The sequence below is a fragment of the Scyliorhinus torazame genome, chromosome 14 (assembly GCF_047496885.1).
Source record: "Scyliorhinus torazame isolate Kashiwa2021f chromosome 14, sScyTor2.1, whole genome shotgun sequence".
In the NCBI taxonomy this organism is placed as follows: domain Eukaryota; kingdom Metazoa; phylum Chordata; class Chondrichthyes; order Carcharhiniformes; family Scyliorhinidae; genus Scyliorhinus; species Scyliorhinus torazame.
In genome coordinates this window covers 208885577-208905809 of record NC_092720.1, presented here as the reverse complement: position 1 = coordinate 208905809, position 20233 = coordinate 208885577, and the positions used below count along the sequence as shown (strand labels likewise).

The 20233-nt window shown below is 45.3% G+C and overlaps 1 protein-coding gene and 1 long non-coding RNA gene across 2 annotated transcripts in view; both read left to right on the top strand.

Annotated features, from left to right (window-relative positions):
* Positions 1-1047: 1047 nt before the first annotated feature.
* LOC140390435 (uncharacterized) lies at positions 1048-8335 on the top strand. Its single transcript, XR_011934637.1, has 2 exons — positions 1048-1243; positions 7977-8335. It is a non-coding gene; the product is annotated as an uncharacterized lncRNA (long non-coding RNA).
* Positions 8336-15755: 7420 nt separating this feature from the next.
* Positions 15756-20233, top strand: part of LOC140389146 (uncharacterized) — a 125537-nt gene continuing 121059 nt past the window's right edge. Inside the window, exons 1-4 of the mRNA XM_072473304.1 lie at positions 15756-16721; positions 16812-16907; positions 17001-17234; positions 18411-18433. Coding sequence (XP_072329405.1) covers positions 16317-16721; positions 16812-16907; positions 17001-17234; positions 18411-18433 — 758 coding nt within the window. The 5' untranslated portion in view covers positions 15756-16316. The remainder of the gene's footprint in view (positions 16722-16811; positions 16908-17000; positions 17235-18410; positions 18434-20233) is intronic.

Here is a 20233-nt window from a genome sequence, read left to right as displayed (position 1 = left end):
GAAATGCATTCCCAGGTGGCAACCCATATTTTTCTGTCAGTGCTCCCAGACTCGCGAACGTCCCGTCCAAGAACAAGTCCTTCAATTTCGCAATTCCTGCTTGCTGCCAAGATTTAATTCCCCCATCTATCTTTCCCGGGGCGAACCTATCTATCTTTCCCGGGACGAACCTAACAACTTCAGATGATTAACTCCACCCCACCTCAACCCATTTGTTTTCATCCCATTTCAACTATCTTTTACCATTTCTTTCACTCTTGTCTTTCTAAATATATATTTTACCCCCCCCCCCCAACTTATCCACCTTTCCTTCCCCCCCTTTGCTTCTCCTCCCCTCCCCCCCCCCCCCGCCCCCAACATCTCCATCTGTCACAGTTTAGCCTCTGGTGTTAGTTTCTCTGCTGTTCGGCCTCTCAGACCTCTTGTTCTTTCTGGGGACTGCCATTAACCGTTTCCCTGGGTTTCTGTGGCTATGACTCATCTTTCATTCTCACTCCACAGTATAAATATTTCCCACTTTCTCTGTCTGTTAGCTTTGACAAAGAGTCATCAGACTCAAAACGTTAGCTCTTTTCTCTCCCTACAGATGCTGCCAGACCTGCTGAGATTTTCCAGCATTTTCTCTTTGGTATTGGAAGGGCATTGGTCAGTTATACGGTCGCTCAAAATGAGGGAGGCGGGTTTCCTGACAACGTAGAAGCCGATTCGTCAGACGGTCTGTCACTCAGAGTGAGGGAAGCGGGCTTCTGGGCAATGCGGAAGCGGATTGGCCGCAGTCCCTGTCACTCAGAGGGAGAGAGGCGAGTTTCCGCGGAATGGGGAAGTGGATTGGTTGCAGCTCCAGTCACTCAGTGAGTAAGGCGTATTTCTGCGGATTGGAGGAGCGGATTGGTTACACCTCCTGTCACTCAGCTTGAGGGAGGCGGGTTTCCCTGTAATGCGGAAGTGGATTGGTCAAAATGCCGCTCAATGAGCAACCGAGATCCGAGCGTGGTATCGGAAGTAGATTGGTCAGTCATTCAGTCGCTCAGAGTGAGGGAAGTGGGCGAAGCCGATTGGTCAGAGCTCCTGTCACTCAGAGTGATGACGCCCTGTTGCTGACAGCAGAGGTCAGTGCGAGGTCAGTGAAAGTCCGACCTCACCACAGCCTGAAGGCCCCACCCAGCAAGAGCGGTTACTGGGAGATCAAATTGGGAGCCGACAATGGGAGAAGGAGGAATTGTCCACCCGGTAACAGGCCCAGGTTAGAGGGGCTTCCTTTTCATTGAGGGGGGGTGGGGAAGGGGGACTGTCTTTCTCACAATACCTGAATCTTAAAGAACACATTCTTTAGGAGTTTTCACTGTCCTGAACTGTACAGAATATTGTGTCAGAACAATTCAGTGTCTTTTACACTCATGGAGTTTGAGGTAACATTCTCCTTTAAATTAAATGAAGAAATACAATGGACAGACTCAGCCTGAGAAAGTGGGTTAAAATTATTTTCTGTTGTTTCTTGTTCCACCTCCACTAAAGGCTCAATGTCTGTGACATGGAACAGACTGATTGCAACTCAAAAACCCAAGTTTGATTGGATTGGATTTGTTTATTGTCATGTGTACTGAGGTACAGTGAAAAGTATTTTTCTGCGAGCAGCTCAACAGATCATTAAGTGCATGGGAAGAAAAGGGAATAAAAGAAAATACATAATAGGGCAACACAAGGTATAAGCACCGGCGTTGGATGAAGCATACAGGGTGTAGTGTGAATGAGGTTGGTCCATAAGAGGGTCATTGAGGAGCCTGGTAACAGCGGGGAAGAAGTTGTTTTTAAGTCTGTTTGTGTTCTCAGACTTCTGTATCTCCTGCCCGATGGAAGAAGTTGGAAGAGTGAGTAAGCCAGGTGGGGGTGGTCTTTGATTATGCTGCCCGCTTTCCCCACACAGCGTGATGCAGTCAGATACCATGCTTTCTATGGTGCATCTGGTCAGGGTTAATGTGGACATGCTGAATTTCCTTAGTTTCCTGAGGAAGTATAGGCGCTGTTGTGCTTTCTTGGTGGTAGTATCGACATGGGTGGACCAGGACAGATTTTTTGGAGATGTTCACCCCTCGGAATTTGAAACTGCTAACCATCTCCACCTCCGCCCTGTTGATGCTGACAGGTGTGTGTACAATACTTTGCATCCTGAAGTCAATGACCAGCTCTTTAGTTTTGCTGGCATTGAGGGAGAGATTGTTGTCGCTGCACCATTCCACTAGGTTCTCTATCTCCCCCCTGTATTCTGACTCGGCGTTATTCGAGATCCGTCCCACTGTGGTCGTATCGTCAGCAAACCTGTAGATGGAGTTGGAACCAAATTTTGCCACGCAGTCATGTGTGTACAGGGAGTAGAGTAGGGGGCTAAGTACGCAGCCTTGTGGGGCCCCAGTATTGACGACTATTGTGGAGGAGGTGTTGTTGTTCATTCTTACTGATTGTGGTCAGTTGTCAGAAAATCGAGGATCCAGTTGCAGAGTGGGGAGCCAAGTCGTAGGTTTTGGAGCTTTGATATGAGCTTGGCTGGAATTATGGTGTTGAAGGCAGAGCTGTAGTCAATAAATAGGAGTCTGATGTAGGAGTCTTTGTTGTCAAAATGCTCTCTGGATGAGTGTAGGGCCAGGGAAATGGCGTTTGCTGTGGACCGGTTGCGACGGTATGCGAATTGAAGTGGATCAAGGCGTTCTGGGTGTATGAAGGTGATGCGCTTCATGATCAACCTCTCAAAGCACTTCATTACGACTGAAGTCAGGGCCATCGGATGGTAGTCATTGAAGCACGTTGCCCGGTTCTTCTTTGGCACCGGTATGATGGTGGTCTTCTTGAAGCAGGTGGGGACCTCGGAGTGGAGTCGGGACAGGTTAAAGATGTCCGCGAACACCTCTGCCAGCTGGTCCACGCAGGCTCTGAGTGCACAACCAGGGAACCCGTCCGAGCCCGTCGCCTTCCGAGGGTTCACTTTTAGGAAGGCCGATCTGACTTTGGAAGCTGTGATGGTGGATATGAGTGAATTATGGGCTGCTGGGGCACTCGATAGCGGATTGTTGGTTACCTGCTCGAACCGAGCATAGAATGTATTGAGTCCATCGGGGAGGGGTGCGCTGCTGCCGGAGATACTGCTTGGCTTCGTTTTGCAGCCCGGTATGTTGTTTAGTCCTTGCCACAACAGCCGAGAGTCTGTGACTCTAGCTTGGTTTGGTATTCTCGCTTGGCATCTCGGGTGGCTTTGTGGAAGTCGTACCTGGATTTCTTGTGTAGGTCAGGGTCGTCTGACTTGAAAGCCTCAGATCTGTCTTTCAGTCGGGAGTCAATCTGACCTTGTGGAAGGTAGGTGGTTGCGTCTGGTGGGGTCCAGGGCCCTGGCGGGGACCAGGGCGCTGTCCTTAGTTTAAGAATGGGAACATTTAGCCAGGATCCCCACTCCTAATAGTGATTCAGTGCCTTGTTGTCAATTGCACTGTTATGGACTTAAAGGGAAAGCATGGTGTTCACTGCCAGTGCCTCCCCCCGGCATGAAAGTTTCAGCCTGCACACCGCCCTCTCTGTGCATAGAAGCCCAAAATCTCAACTGTAGCTTCTTCGTCCTAGCCAGCAATTCTGGTGTCTGATCGAGTATTGACGGTCCACCTCTAAGATGGCGTCCACTAACCCCCCCCCACCTCCCTGTGCCTTTAAAGGAGACAACCTCCCCTCTAATGACCAGCTTCAGTACATCCCATAGTGTAGAGGGGGAAATCTCTTCACTCCTATGAGAGCTCAAATATTCCTCCATGACCGGGAAAATAGAGAGTTGTGATCAATGGCTTTTTAAAGTTTGGAGGAAGGTTTTTAGTGGATTCGACGGGTCTGTATTGGGACCCTTGCTTTTTCTGATATATATGTTAATGACCGAGACACGAGTGTGCAGGGCTTGATTTCATAATTTAGAGATGACACAAAGATTTGAATAATTGCCGACTATGATGAGGATAGTCTTGAACTTCAAAATTGACATTGGATTGGGCAGACAAGTGGCAAATTAAGTTCAATTCAGAGAACTGTGAAGTGATTCATTTTGTTAAGAAGAATATTGAGAGACAGTCTAAACTAAAGGGAAAAACTGTAAAGGAGGTGAAGGAACAGAGGGACCTTGGTGTCCATGTATGTAAGTAATTGAAGCTGCCAGGACATTTTTGAAAGAGCAGGTAAGAAATGAATTTGAAATCCAAGTTCAAAACTGGGGGCAGGCAGACTTTAATAAGATCAGAAATGATTTGTTCAGAGTGGTCTTGGACTGGACACGTTTAGATTAATCTGTGACTGAACAGTGAGACACATTCAAGAAGGAAATTGTGAGAGTGCAGGGCCAGCATGTTCCAACAAAGAAAAAGGGTGGAACCAACAAATCCAGTGAATAATTGTACCACATTAACAAATCCAGTGAACCCTGGATCTCGAGGGGTAAAAATAAAAAGGGAGGTTTATGGCAGATAGTGAGGGCTCAGAACAGCAGAAGCCGTCAAGGCGCATCGGATGTGCAAGTGGGAACATTATAGATGAGCAAAAAGAGAATATAAAAAGATAGTGCAGGTAAATAAAATAAAATCCGAAGTTGATATCCAAGTCCATTAAGGGTAACTCGGGAAAGAATAGGGCCCATTAAGGATCAGAATGGTAATTTATGTGGAGCAGGAGGACATAGGCAGGGTTCTAAATGAATACTTTGTGTCAGTCTTCGCTAGTGAGAGGGACGGTGTGGGTACAGAAATCAGGGAGAACAACTGTGATGAAATTTGAGAAGTTGACATTGATTCTGAGTGGTCTGGCAGGCTTGTAAATTGGCAAATCTCCAGAGCCAACTGTTGAGTGAGGCTAGAGAGGAAAATAGCAGGGGTGCTGGTAATAATTTCCAATTCCTCTCTGGCCACAGGAGGTGCTGGAGGATAGTCAATGTGGTACCATTATTCAACAAGGGAGGAATGGATAAACCAGGAAATTACAGGGCAGTCAATCTTAACATATTGGATGTAATTCTGAGAGACAGAATTCATCTGTATTTGGAGAGGTAGGAATTAATCAAGAAAGTCAGCATGGTTTTGTTAAGGTGAGGTCGTGTCTGACCAACTTGATTGAATTTTTCAAAAGAGGGCAATACATCTGACGTAATCTACTTGGAGTTCAGCAAGGATTTTGATAAGAGTCCAGATGGGAGACTGATAACAAAGGTACGAACCCATGGGATCCTAGGAAATTTGGCAAATTTAATGCAGAATTGGCTGAGTGGCAGGAAGCAGAGGTTGATGGCCGAGGTGTATTTTTCTGACTTGAAGCCTGTGACCAGTAAAGTCCCGAAAGGATCAGTGTTGGGGCCCTCGCTGTTTGTGATTTAAATATAGATTTTGACTTTAATGTAGGAGGGTTGATCAGTAAGTTTGCGGATGATCCAAAAATTAGTGGGGCAGTAATTCGTGAAGATAGCCTTAGATTACAGGAGGATAGAGATGGACTGGTCAGATGGGCAGATCAGTGGCAAATAAAGTTCAATCCAGATAAGTGTGAGGTGATGCAACAAGGCAAGGGAAGACAGGATGAATGGCAGGACCCTGGGAAGCACCGAGGATTGGAGGGACCTTGGTGTACATATACATCAGTTCCTTAAGATAGGAGGGCAGATGGATACAGTGGTTAAGAAAGCATATGAGGCAGCACGGTGGCGCAGTGGTTAGCATTGCTGGCTTATGGCGCAGAGGTCCCAGGTTCAATCGCAGCTCTGGGTCACTGTCCGTGTGGAGTTAGCACATTCTCCCCGTGTTTGCGTGGGTCTCGCCCCCCCCAACCCAAAGATATGCAGGGTAGGTAGATTGGTCACGCTAAATTGCCCCATAATTGGGAAAAATGAATTGGGTACTCTAAATTTAAAAAAAGAAAGCATATGGTACAGAGGCTTAGAATTGAAGAAAAGGGAGATTATGCTGGAACTGTATAAAACGTAGACTATTGTGTGCAGTTCTGGAATCCACATTGTAGAATGGATGTGATCGCACTGGAAAGGGTGCAGAGGAGATTGACCAGCATGTTGCCTGGGCTGGAGAGTTTTAGCTATAAAGAGAGATTGGATAGACTGGGGTTGTTTTCCTTGGAATGGAGGGGACTGAGGGGGAACGTAATTGAGATGTATAAAATTCTGAAGGGAATGGGTGGAGTGGACAGGAAGCACCTTTTTCCCTTCGTTGAGGGATCAGTGACCAGGGGGCATAGCTTTAAGGTAATTGGCAGAAGGTTCAGAGGGGATGTGAGGAAAACCTTTCCACCCAGAGGCTGGTGATAGCCTGGAACTCACTGCCTGAAAACATGGTGGAGGCAGAGACCAATAACATTTACAAAGTATTTAGATGTGCAGTTGTGATGCCAACAGCAATGTCGACACAAGGAGAACACTCGGGACCCTGTTAACTGTGTTCACGTCAGTGGTGAGCTGTTAACGGAGCCACTTGAAGTTGTAGCTTATAAAATTCAGCAGTGATCGACTGTGGGAGAAGACAGACTGTCTTCACTGGTCATCCTGTCTGTCGAAAATGATGCGACTCCAATATCTTGGTGAACAAGGTTTCATTTTTATCATTATCATTATTTATTAGTTCAGTGTTTACTGTTTAGATTATTTGCCATTGAGCTGAAATATTATTCTTATGATTCTTTGTAATTTAAATAATAAACGCCTGAGATTAGTTTTATTTCTGAAACTTTCACTAAATATTCCTACAAACAACTCAAAGGGCATCAAAATACAAATTTCTCCTGAAAGAGCATAAGAACAGCAGCGGGAGGCATTTAACCCTCGAACCTGTTCTGTCTTTCAGTGAGACATTGGCTGAGCTATCTCCAGATACTCGCCTTTAACACGGTGGGCTATACAGCTGCCTTCTAATTCAAAACAAGGCAGCAGCGCGGGTTCAATTCCTACAAGCCTCTCTGAACAGGCACCGGAATGTGGCGACCTGGGGGCTTTGCACAGTAACTTCATTGCAGCCGACTTGTGCCAATAAGGGATTATTATTATTTCCCATTAACCTTTGCTTGACAAACATCTCTCTATCTCGGATTTGAAACTCAATTCGATCCAGCATCAGTTGCCAACTGGGGAAGGGAGTTGCAGACGCCTACCACCCTCTTTAATTGAACTATTTCCTCATTTCACTCCTGTGAGGTCTGGCTCTCATTTCCAGAATAATCTCATCATTTCTTACTTTGTCATTTACTCCTTCCGGCTCCTCCAGTACCTTTTGACATTTATCTTCAATGTGCACAGACCTGTGTTCAGGTAACTAACTCCATCATCATTCCCACACTCATCACTACCCACAGGCAGAATCTCCCTGCACCTTCCCAACTCCATCTTTATCCTAACCACGTTCTCTGGGTTCTGAACTATCCCCTCCATGATAGGGTCTCTTCATTTAATAGAATTATGGGACAGGCTCAGGGGGCTGAATGACCTCCTCCTGTTCCTGTAGTTTCACATTGTTGTGCCTGTCTCACTGTCTTTATAAGTGTTCTTCCTGGTGTCAGTACATCCTCTATTATTTTCTGTGTTTGCATTTCCCCAGCACTTATTCATGTTTCTTGCTGACCCTGTGCCTGTCGGTAAAAATCGCTGTCACAGTGCTCCAGTGATTCACCCTCAATATTGAGCACCAGCCCGTCCACTTCACTGAACCTTTACTCGATTATTCCTGTATTTTTCACTCACCTTTTCTAATTCGCTTTCCAATCGCTTCCTTCCATTAATTCACATCCACTCCTGTCCAAGACCCAAAACTTTCCCTTCAGCTTCTTGGCAGCTGAGATCAGCAATTTGCTGAACATTTTACTATTGACTCTTGTTTTCTTTCACGCTGCAAAGTCGAGGATTTTTTAGTCGATTTGTGGACGGCCATCAGTTTACTGTGTGTTAACATTTGTGTTTTTGTTTATTTCAGGAGAGTACATCCGACGGCACGTTCTCCAAAAATAACTGAGCAACATTATAAAGTAACAGATTGAAGTGTTTGTTTTATTTTCTGTTATTAAACATTTCATATTTACATAATTAGTGAAGAAGACTATCAGCCAATCCCAGCAGAAGGCAGTCTGTCTCTGGGAGCGTTTACAGGATGCACCCAGTATGTGGAATGGAGACGTGTCATAGGCCTTCTCAAACCTGGGACTGAGATCTTTTCTTGTTTTCTTATTTAACCCAGAAACTCCTCAAGTGTCCACATCTACTGAATATCAGACAAGAATGTAAATATTATTCATACTGACTTGAAATGAGAAATAAATGAAATGGTGGCTTTTATTTATCTGATTCATGGATTTGAATGTAAATAATAATGAAAAATGTTTCAGAAAGAAGAGATGAAAGAAACGTTTTGCTCTCAGCGATCGAGCAGTCAGCACAGTGACGGTTCACTCGATTGGTTCCTGCTCTGAGACGGTTGTCCTGTGATAATAGGCTGAGTAAATTGGACCTAAACTCTCTGGAGTTCAGAAGAATGAGAGATGATCTCACTGAAGCATACAGGATTCTGGGCAGGGAATCTCGATCATTGGGAAACAGGATAAGGGAATGTCATTTAGGACTGAGATGAGGAACAGAAAAACATACAAATCAGGAGTCGGCCATTCAGCCCCTCAAACCTGTTCTGTCATTCGATGAGATTGTGACTGATCTGATTGTGGCTTTAACTCCACATTGCTGCCTGTGTCCGATTATCCCTTCACTCCCTCATCAATCTATTTCTGGCTTTAAAATATTCAATGACTCTGCTTCCACTGCTCTCTGGGGAATCGTTTCAAAGCCAAGAGACCATCTGAGAAAATGTTTCTCCTCGGCTCAGTCCTAAATGGAAGACCTCTTATTTTTAAACTGTGCCCCAAGTGCAAATCACTCCCCTGAGTGTAAACATCTTTTCACCATCCTCCTCATCATGTCCCCTCAGGATCAATAGGTTCACCTCTCAATCTTCTAATCTTCAGTGGATACAGGGCAAACCTCCACAGAATCCCTACAGTGCATAAGGAGGCCATTTGGCCCAGCGAGCTTGCATTGAACCTCCAAAAGAGCAACTTACCACGGCCCATTCCCCTGTCATATCCCTGTAACCCTATCTAACCTGCACATCTTCAGACACTTAGCATAGCAAATCCACCTAACCTGTACATCTTTGAACTGTGGCAGGAAACCAGAGCACCCGGAGGAAACCCCCGCAGACACAGGGAGAAAGTGCAAACTCCACACACAGTCACCAAAGGCTGGAATGGAACCTGGGTCCCTGGTGCTGTGAGGCAGCAGTGCTAACCACTGTGCCAAGATGCTACCTCGTTTAACCTTTCCTAAGATATCACAACCACCCCAATCCCACGTAGCCGTCCACCACAACACATTTGTATTACTAAAGTGGAAGAAATGGATTTGAAGGATGTGGAACATAAGGAAAGTTGAAAACATTTGATAACTAATTGAAGTTAATTAGACAGCAATGGCTCACGTTTGGAATGTGTTTGTAAAACCTACAGGAGAGATAGTTAGAGATGTGAGGCCAGAATTTCTCCATCAATGTGATGTCAGTGGTTGACTGATACATTTTCACCAAAAGGAAGGATTACGGTGTTGAGTGCTCTGTGGTGGAGTTTCCCCACCGCCTGTCCTTTACCACCGTGAGGTCCTTTTGAGGCTTCTGGGATGTAATTATCATCAAATCCTCTTTTCAGAGTAAATGCTGCCTCTGTTTTATACTTTAATAACAGGGCTCGACAGTAAAGGTGTTTTCACTGATTCATCTCAAACACTGTGATTATCCACCACCTTCGACTGTGGATCAACATTACAGGACCCTTTGTACATCAATTTTTCCTAATCTGTCACCATTTCAATAATTATCTGCCATCTGTTTTTCCTGCTGAAGTGGAGAGCTTCACACTTATCCACAGTATACTGCAGCTGCCATGTATTTGTCCACTCACTCAACTTGTCCAAATCACCTTGAAGTCTCTGAACATCCTCCTCACCACTCACATTCCCACCAAGTTCTGTGTTGTCAGCAAACATGGAAATATCACATTTGGTTCCTCATGGTGCTTACCTAAAGAAATGCAACATAGACGTCAACACCTGGGAGATTTGCTCAGAAGAGACCGACTTGGAGGAAGCTTCTGATTGACGGGAGGAAGCTTCTGATTGACGGGAAACAATGCTTCGAGGACACCCAACTGCTCAGAAGAGACTGACTTGGAGGAAGCTTCTGATTGACGGGAAACAATTCTTCGAGGACACCCAACGCCAAGAGGAGACCTGGATGAGGAGCTGGGGAAAGGAATATCATCGATCTAGAGTCCCAGGACCGATCCCACTTTCTGAAAAGTGTGCGGTTGAAGATGTGGCTCCAGGATCGGGCTCTTCAGCCACTCATGGTCCCACAGAACCCATGATCAGTAACACAGAGTTCTTAGGTGGACAATCATACTCATTACTGAGTGATTGCCGAAGAAGATATATTGTGAAGATCTGGGTCCAAGCACTGATCCCTGTGCCACCTCACAGTCACCTCCTGTCAATCCAAAAAATACCCATTTATTTCTGCTCTCTGTTTGCTGTCTGCTAACCCATTCTCAATATGTTAACCCCAATCCCATGTCCTTTAATTTTGCACATTAACCTATTATGCGGGACTTTATGAAATGCTTTCTGAAAAGCCAAATTCACCACATCCACTGGTTCTCCTTCATCTATTCTGCTAGTTACATCCTCAGCAAATCCAGTAGATTTGTCAAATATTATTTCCCTTTCAGAAATCCATGTTCACCTGTGTCTAATTCCATTGATATTTCCAAAGTATCCTGTTACATTCTTTATAATAGACTCGAGCATTTTACCTGCTACTTTCCCACAGCAGCAACTTCAGTTCTATGATTTCCCGATGAATTTCACTGTAATATTTGGGGAATTTTCATAATAACTAATCTGATTAAATAATTTGAGTGTCTCACACAGGAACATGAAACCTAGCACAGTATGAGGGGGAAACAGTGTTAGTGCACGAAGAGGAACTGAACGCAATCGGGGCAGGCTCAGCTCCAAGAAATGTTGACAGTGGAGAGACAGAGACAGACAGAGAGAGGGAAGAGGTGGAGATGGGTGGGATCGAGATTCCATTACATTTTTCTCCAGTCTGAACTCGCTGCCGATTACAAACCCTCTGGGAAACTCAGTGTGAGATCCAGGTGCAGAAACTGAATTGTGTTCATGACAGCAGCCGCTCACATTAGAACACAAAGTACTGTAAAGGTCAAGGAGATATTTTAGATTACTGGGACTGAGAAGATGTTTCGAGGGATTGAACCTGTGAACTTCGATCTTACTTACGCTCAGAAATATTTGCACTTAAATAGCGCCTTTCTCCACTCTGGGACGTCCCAAACTGCACGAAGGACCAGGTTTGATGTGTAGTCACAAGTTAGGTTTTGGGAAATCAGCCATGATCTGATTGAACGGCGGAGCAGGCTCAAAAGGCTGAATTGCCAACTTATTTCCCTGATTCCTGTGTTCTTATGTTCCAATGAAATATTCATATTACACAGAGAAAATTTTTAGAGTGGAGGAAAATGTGAGATTCGTTTTTTTTCTGCGAGGAAGCAAAGAACAAAGTTTCTTTCACCGCCCCTGGGGCTGCTGAGCTGATTTGAGATCCGCGAGATCCCTCCAATTCCGGTTCTGTGCTGAAGTGTGTGGAGTTGGATCGATCCCACTCACTTCTCACTCAGCGATTAGGGCGCTGCCACTGAATCACAACTGACACTGACCACTGGAATCCAGGCAGTTTCCCACCTGTTTCTGGAGTGTTCTTTTGCCCAGCAGGTCTGGGGAGATGATTCGATGGGTTTTCTGTTGTGGCAGGCTCCTCCCAAACAACGGTGACACAGTGGTTAGCACTGATGCCTCACAGCCCCAGGGAACTGAGTTCCATTCCAGCCACGGGTGACTGTGTGGGTTTCCTCCGGTTTCCTCCCACAGTCCAAAGATATGCAGGTTAGGTGGATTGGCCAACCTAAATTGCCTGTTATTGTCCAAACGTTTACGTGGGGTTGCTGGGTGGAGGCGTGGGATTAAGTAGGTTGCTCTGTCCCAAGGGCCGATGCAGCCTTGATGGACCGAATGGCCTTCTTCTGCACGTAGGAATTCTACGATAACTCCAGAACACAGGAACAAGAAGGCGGTGGCATGGTGGTACTGTCACTGGACTAGTAAACCAGAGACCCACAATAATGCTCTGGGGATCCAGGTTCAAATCCTGCCATTGCAGATGATAATCTGGAATTCAAAAAGTCTAATGATGACCGTGAAACCATTGTCGATTGTCGGAAAAACCCATCTGGTTCACCAATTGGGCGTCCTTACCTGGTCTGGTCTACATATGACTCCAGACCCCACAGCAGTGTGGTTGACTCTTAACTGCCCCTTCAAGGGCAATTGGGGATGGGCAATAAATGCTGAAATGGCCTGCGATGCCCACGTCCCATGAACAAATAAAAAGTAAAATACTGCGGGAGCTAGAAATCTGAAATAAAAACAAAAATGCTGGAATTACTCAGCAGGTCAGGCAGCATCTGTGGAGAGAAATAGAATTCAGGTTTCAGAACACTGATGAAATGTCATCTCGACCTTTAGTGCAGGAACAAATGTGGAACTCTCTCCACCCGCAGCCTCTGGATACTGGGACAATTGGAGATTGCCAGAGTATCAATGCTGATGGAGCGAAGGTGTTGGGATGGAGTTGGGATAAACTCAACCCTGATCTACTCGAAAGGTGGAAAAGAATCGAGGGGTTGAATGGCCCACTCCTGTTATTATATTCCTCCGACCAACTCAGTCCTTCGGGTGAGATATTAAACCGCATCTGACTCAAGTGGGTGTTTCAGCTCCCACGGTAAAGAGGAGAAGGGGAGTTCTCTCTTGGACAACATTCCTCCCTCAACCAGCATCACCAAAGAGGGGTTCACTCCTTATGTATCTGTTCATCGCTCTGGGATCTTGCTGTGTCTAAAGTTCCTGCTGCATTTTCTGATTTATTGGTGGCTCCTGTACTTGTGAATAATTAATTGGGGATGCAGTACATTTTTGGGATTTGTTGAGACTGTTTGAACTCAAATCTTACATGGTTACAAAGTAAGGAGTCTTACAACACCAGGTTAAAGTCCAACAGGTTTGTTTTGAATCACTAGCTTTCGGAGCACTGCTCCTTCATCAGGTGAATGAAGAGGTAGGTTCCAGAAACACATATACAGACAAAGTCAAAGATGCAAGATGACCTGTAAAGACTTAATTACCTGCAAAAACTCTCATTCAAAGTATCGTCTTGCAACATTGACTTTGTCAATATATATGTTTCTGAGACCTACCTCTTCATTCACCTGAGGAAGGAACTAGCTCCGAAAGCTAGTGATTCGAAACAAACCTGTTGGACTTTAATCTGGTGTTGGAAGACTTCTTACTGTGCCCACCTCAGTCCAACGCTAGCATCTCCACATCATTGTTACAAAGAGCACCGCTGCCACCTGCTGACCGAATGTCGGTGCTGCAGGAAAGAATTCCCCATTAAAAACAGCCCGAGAAATGGGGAGTGTCTTTGAAGGTTCACAGACACGATGGGCCGAATGGTCTCTGTCCACTGTGACATCATATTGTGATTGTTGCGTCACTGAGATTCGGATCGGATCAAATCCACATTTTCAAAGTTGATTTCAGCTGAAAATTGTTCCCTGAGAAGAGGACGAATAGACTCGGTTTCTATTTCCGGAGATCAAACAACACTTCAACTTCTCACTGGGTGTGACCCAGGGTAGACGCTGGAAGGATGGTTCCTCTGGCTGGAGTTTCCAGAACCAGGGACTTTAGCAGCTTGATGGTAACGTTCCTGGAGAAAGAACCCAGACTCTAACCAATGGAGAGTTTCCCCCCTGATTGCCATGGAGTTGGGTTTTGCTGCGGCTCCTTGATGCCACACTGGGTGAAATGCTGCCTTGATGTTCAGGGCAGTGACTCTCACTCCACCTCTGGAATTCAGCTCTTTGCTCCGGCTCGGGCAGATGTTCAGTTTGGCTTCCTCCAGGAGCACTGGGCTCCAGACCTCATTGCAGCCTTGGTGCAAACTCTCAGGAGGCCATGGAATGGAGTCAAACTGGACATCCCATTAGAAACTGTTGGCCTCATAACAAAGGAGGAGTTACGTGAGCGCCCAGGATGAGGCTCCGAGCGGCTGAGGGGGGAAAGCGGCCGCTCGAGAGGAAAAGCTCCGGCCAGGGCGCGAGGAGCGGCCGCGCGCTGACCTCCAAGCCCAAGGTCCGAGCGCGAGGAGCGGCCCGAGACAGAGAGCGCGGGAAGAAGAGCGGCTCTGATTGGAGGATCAGACAGCGTCAGCGAGGGAAGGGGCTGTACTCCGCACTGCATCACGTGGTGAGAAGCGCGCCAGTGAGGGAGGGGAGCGCGGGAAAGGCCTCGGAGCCCCGGGCTTCAGAAAGTGACAATGTCTCAAATTCAGCTGGTTTATTCTGTCATCCTGAGTCCCACTGATTCACCAGCTCCATTCAAACATTACACACACTGATTGACACCCACACTGCACCATTACATTGTGCTCTTGATCTTCTGATTCCCCAGTTCACATCATTCCTGCCCAAAACACACAGGAAATATCTCCACATTATCACCAAGTTTATTGTCAGGCGGGATTTCCGGGGCCCAACCAGCGGTTTTTTTCAATCCAGTCCTGAATCTGCCCAACAGCTAATAAAAAACACTGAACATTTGAGAGTTACTGAAGTAAATATATTTCAGGGGTCCAAAAATTTGATCCAGATGATGGGAAAATGAGCATCTTAACGTGAGAGACAGAAGCCTCGGGAAAAGGTCATCCACCGAGAATGAAGGGAAGCGGGAACAGGTCTGAAAGAGAGGGAGGGGGGAGTAGGACTGGACCCAGGAATGTTCTATGTGTTGTACAGCAATAACTAGAACCCACGCGGATCCCCATAGCAGTGCCTTTTGTTTGGATGAAGTGTGTTGAGATCCAGGAGAAGCTGCTCAAAGTGAGAAGTTCAGACAGAGGGAGGAGGCTGCTGCTGGATGTAGTTCTGGTCAGGGACCTGAGGGGTTAAACCTGGTCCCGTCTCATTTTCTCACCGGTTTTGCTGGCTGTGCAGCATTTTTATGACCCACCCCCGATCGCTCTGTTGGCACAATTGTTTTCTGTAGCTCAAATCAAAGCCAGGTAAATAGTGAAGAATCTATCAAACCTTGTACATTGATGGAGAATCTTAATTGGCAAATCATTTCGGAATGATTGTGAATTTCAGTGTGGGACTTTCCAGCTAATATTTCCCAATGATGCTCACAGAATTGGATCAAATTAATTTTGAAAATCCGATGTATTCTCCAATTATTTGTTTTCAGACATTACTGAGATTAAATCGTTCTGTTGGGGCAATGGGCAGGGTGCAATCAGATTGCTTTTGGGAGCGCAATTCAGAACTGGCTGAATACAAGGCCGTGTGATTCATGTTGCCATGGAGTCAGACTTTGGGAGAGGGAGATTCCATTGGAACCCATTCTGGGAATTGGGTTGCCTGGATTTGCTAAATGTCGCTGAATCTCATAGACAGTGGACACTGTCAGGATCTGGGTGATAGGAGCAGCGAGAGGTTAAAGTCTATCTGGTTAAACACACAGGAATGTGGCTGGGAGTTCGCATCTGGATTGAAAAGGCCGAATTCATGAAGATCAGCCGAGCCTGTGCGAGACAGAGAATCTCCGGGAAAGATGCTCATCGTGAAAGACAGTTCTGGGGTGCAACGGTACAAAAATGGGAAAGGAAAATAATTGAAGTAAACACTGAGGAGCCAATGAACATTTGCGAATAGTTCCAGGAGAATTCAATGTATACATAAAGGACAGTGTAAAGCTAGTGACATCGAAACAAACCTGTTGGACTTTAACCTGGTGTTGTAAGACTTCTTACAGTGTACAGTGTACAGTCGGGAAATTGGATATTCAGTTGTGTTCAAATTAAGAGGCTAAAGCTATTTTCGAATTCAAAATGCCCAAAATAATGTTTACTCAAAGTTAAAAAAGGTCGAGAGGATTATAGACCAGTGTGTTTTAGTCAATACAATGAAAATTCTCTGATACAATCTCCTGATCACTCGGTGAAGTTATTCAGGCGAGTCAGCAGCGCAATAACAATGAAACTGAAAGCAGTTTGAATCAGGAAGTGCTGAGTGTGAACATGGCGCTCAGACAGCAGGTCCAGAGTTTGACCGAGGAGGCAATGTGTTCAATTTGTCTTGATTTATTCGCCAATCCGGTAACACTGGATTGTGGACACAACTTCTGCCGCTCCTGTATCACCCAGTGTTGGGAAAATAATGAGATAAACTCCTGTCCGGACTGTAGAGCGGCGTTTCCGGAAAGAAACCTCAGCACAAATTGGGCCTTAGCGAATCTGACCGAGAAAGCTCGAAAATTGAATCGGAAAGAGAAGGAAAGTAAACTTCACTGTGAGAAACATCAGGAAGAACTGAAACTGCTTTGTGAAACTGATAAGAAATTGATCTGTCTGATTTGTAGAGATTCGCGGGAACACAGAGAGCACCGCTTCCTGCCGATTAAAGAAGCTGTCAAAAAACACAAGGTAAAGGCGAACACATTCCTTAAACTGATCATTTCTCCCCATGTTCAAGGACTAACACTTTCATTCTGTGATTTTCTCTTCCAATCCCAGGATCAGCTGAAATCTTCCATAGATTCTCTCACAGCGAAAACATCGGCTGTTCTAGAAACGGAACTGAAACAGAAAAGGAAGATTTCTGAAGTTAGGGTAAGGTCTCCCTGTGCTGATTTTCTGGGATCTCGGTTAGTTTTGTTCCCTTTATCGCGGGACATTAATTATGTTTCACATTTCATTTGGTAGAAACAGTCGAGCAGTCTGCAGACCCACATCACATCCGAGTTCAGTAAAATGCACCAGATTCTCACTGAGAAAGAGCAGCGTTTACTCAGAGATCTCAGGAAAGAAGAGGAGAGGATTCTCGAACCAATGGAGAAAAACCTTCGAGAGATTCAGGAGAATTTAAATTCTATGGAGGAGAATCTCTCAAAGTTGCAAAAACAGATGAAGCAAAAAGACGAGCTGATATTTCTGAAGGTGAGGGAATATGTTGTGGGTCAGTTCAGTGAAACTTCACAGTCACAAAATAACTGTTGATAATTGTGATATAACTATAGAATTTACTGACAAAATAGAAACAGAATTAAACTAAGGTTGTTTCCCAGCCTGAACGGTTCTGCTGTTGTCTCTGAACTAACGGTCCCCACACTGTCTGCAGATTCCTGGAACCTCCTAAGAATGAGTTTTCTTCATCTTCACACTTTCTTTGTTTTGCCCAAGTTCAATTTTGTCCAAGAAATACCTTTTTAAAAATGTGTTTATGGGAGTGGGTGTCGCATACTGTGCCAGATTTATTGCCCATCCCGAATTGCCCTTCAGGGGGCAGTTAAGAGTCAACCACATTGCTGTGGGTCTGGAGTCACATATCGGCCAGGCCTGGTAAGGGCAACAGGTTTCATTCCCTAAAGGACATTGGTGAACCAACTGGGTTTAAAAAAATTTTTTTTTAGCATAACCAATTCATTTTTTCCAATTAAGGGGCAATTTAGCGTGTTCAATCCACCTACCTTGCACATCTTTGGGTTGTGGGGACGAAACCCACGCAAACACGGGGAGAATGAGCAAACTCAGTGACCCAGAGCCGGGATTGAACCTGGGACTGCAGTGCTACCACTGCGCCACTGTGCTGCCCTGACCAGCTGGGTTTTTACGACAATTGACAATGGTTTCATGGTCATCAGTAGACATTTATTTCCAGATTTTTATTGAATTCAAATTTCACAATTTGTTGTGGAGGGATTTGAATCTGGTCCCCAGAGCATTACTCTGGGTCTCTGGTTTATGAATCCAGTGACAATTCCACTATGCCACTGCCTCCCTTAATGCAGTTCCATGTTGTGAGTGTGTGGGTGTGTCTGGTATGGTGTGTGAGAGTCACTGTGTCTGTGAGCGGGGCTGATGCTCAGTTCCAGTTCCATGCTGTGAGTGTGTGGGTGTGTCTGGTACGGTGTGTGCGAGTCACTGTGTCTGTGAGCAGGACTGATGCTCAGTTCCGGTTTATTTGACTCTCCACAATCTTCCTTCCAAAATGCATCACTTTCCACTTCCGTGTGAAATCTCATCTGCTCTGAATCTGCTCATTTCACCAGCCTGCCTAACTCCTCCTGAAATCTGTTACTGTCATCCTCACTGTTCCTCATTCATTTATTTCAGGAGGAAGCTTGTCAGAAGAGAAGGTAGGACATGTTCTTCACTGAAACTCTATAGTTTGATAAAATAACTCGGTAAAATGTTTTCATGGATTTATTTCTTGGTTGTTCTCATAATTTTAAAGGTTTGTCCATCAGGCGTCAACAATTCCATTCATAATTCACACATAACATAAAGGGGGATAGAGTGGAGGCATGAGTCTTGAGTAGTGTGCTCATTCCAAGGGTCGCTGCAGACTCGATGGGCTGAATGGCCTCCTTCTGCACTGTAAATTCTATGATTCTATGACAACTGCTTGAAAGTAACTAATTTTCTTGCAGCAATTGTACAGTATTACATTTTATATAACTTTCCTGCAATATTGTATTAAAGATAACATTAAGGAAATAATACAACCTGGTTCACAGGCTGGAAGTGTTTACTTGTCTAATGTTGGCTGTTAGTGTCTGTGACCTTCTGACTGACCCTGAGAGAGCCGCACAGTCCATGTATCCAAGGAGTCGGCCATCCATGATCCTGCATGGAACCTGAGCAACCCAAGAAAGTTAGACATTAAATCTAAACTGGCTCTGTGCCCTCAAGAACCACAATAGCAAAGACCTGTATTTATAAGGTGCCCTTACTGTAATATAAAGTCTAAAGGAGGCTCACAGGAGTGTCAAAAGTCACAAATTGACAGAGAGATACATAAGGAACTATTAATACGGATGACGGAGGTGGATTTTCGAGAGAGTGTTTCAGGAAGAAAAAGAGGCTTAGAGACAGATAGGATCAGGGAGGGAATTCCAGATCTCAGGACCTCGGCAGCTGAAGGTCCAGCTCCCAATGGGGCAGTGACTAAAATCAGAGATATTCAAGATGCCAGTAGAGGAGAGCAGGTTTCTTGGCGGATTGTGTGGATCAGTTATTACAGAGTTGAACATTAAGTTCCAGATGTTTTCAGCCTTTGTCTTTGTTCTACAATGTTGATGTTTGTCATGTGTACGGAGGTATAGTGAAAAGTATTGTTCTGTGTACAGTCCAGGCAGATCATCCCATACATGACAAACACAGGACATATGATAAATACACAATGTAAATACATAGACATTGACACTGGGTAAAGCATAAGGAGTGCAGTGCTATAACTGTAGAGAAGATGTGTAGAAAGATCAGTTCAGTCCATGAGAGGGTCATTCAGGAGTCTGGTACCATTAGGAAAGAATCTGTTTTTGAATCTACTAGTGTGCATTCTCAGACTTTTGTATCTTCTGCCCGATGGAAGAAGTTGGAAAAGTCAATAATCTGGGTGGGAGGGGGCTTTGATAATGCTGCCCACCTTCTCAAGGCAGCGGGAGGTGTAGACAGAGTCAATGGATGGGAGGCGGGTTTGCGTGATGGACTGGGCTGTGTTCAGGGCCCTCTTTAGTTTCCTACGGTCTTGGGCCAAGCAGTTGCCATACCAAGCTATGATACAGCCAGATAGGATACCTTCTATGGTACATTAATAAAAATTGGAAGAGTAAGGGGCGGCATGTGGCACAGTGGTTAGCACTGGGACTACGGCGCTGAGGACCTGCGTTCGAATCCCAGCCCTGGGTCACTGTCCGTGTGGCATTTGCACATTCTCCCCACGTCTGCAGGGGTTTCACAAGGATGTGCAGGTTGGGTGGATTGGCCACGCTAAATTGCCCCTGAATTAGGAAAAATAAATAATTGGGTACTGTACTCTAAATTTATTTTTGTTGTAAATTATAAATTATAAATTATAAATGTGGCCGTGCCGAATTTCTTCAGTTTCCTGAGGAAGTATAGGACTGTTGTGCATTCCTGGATGCAGCGTTGAC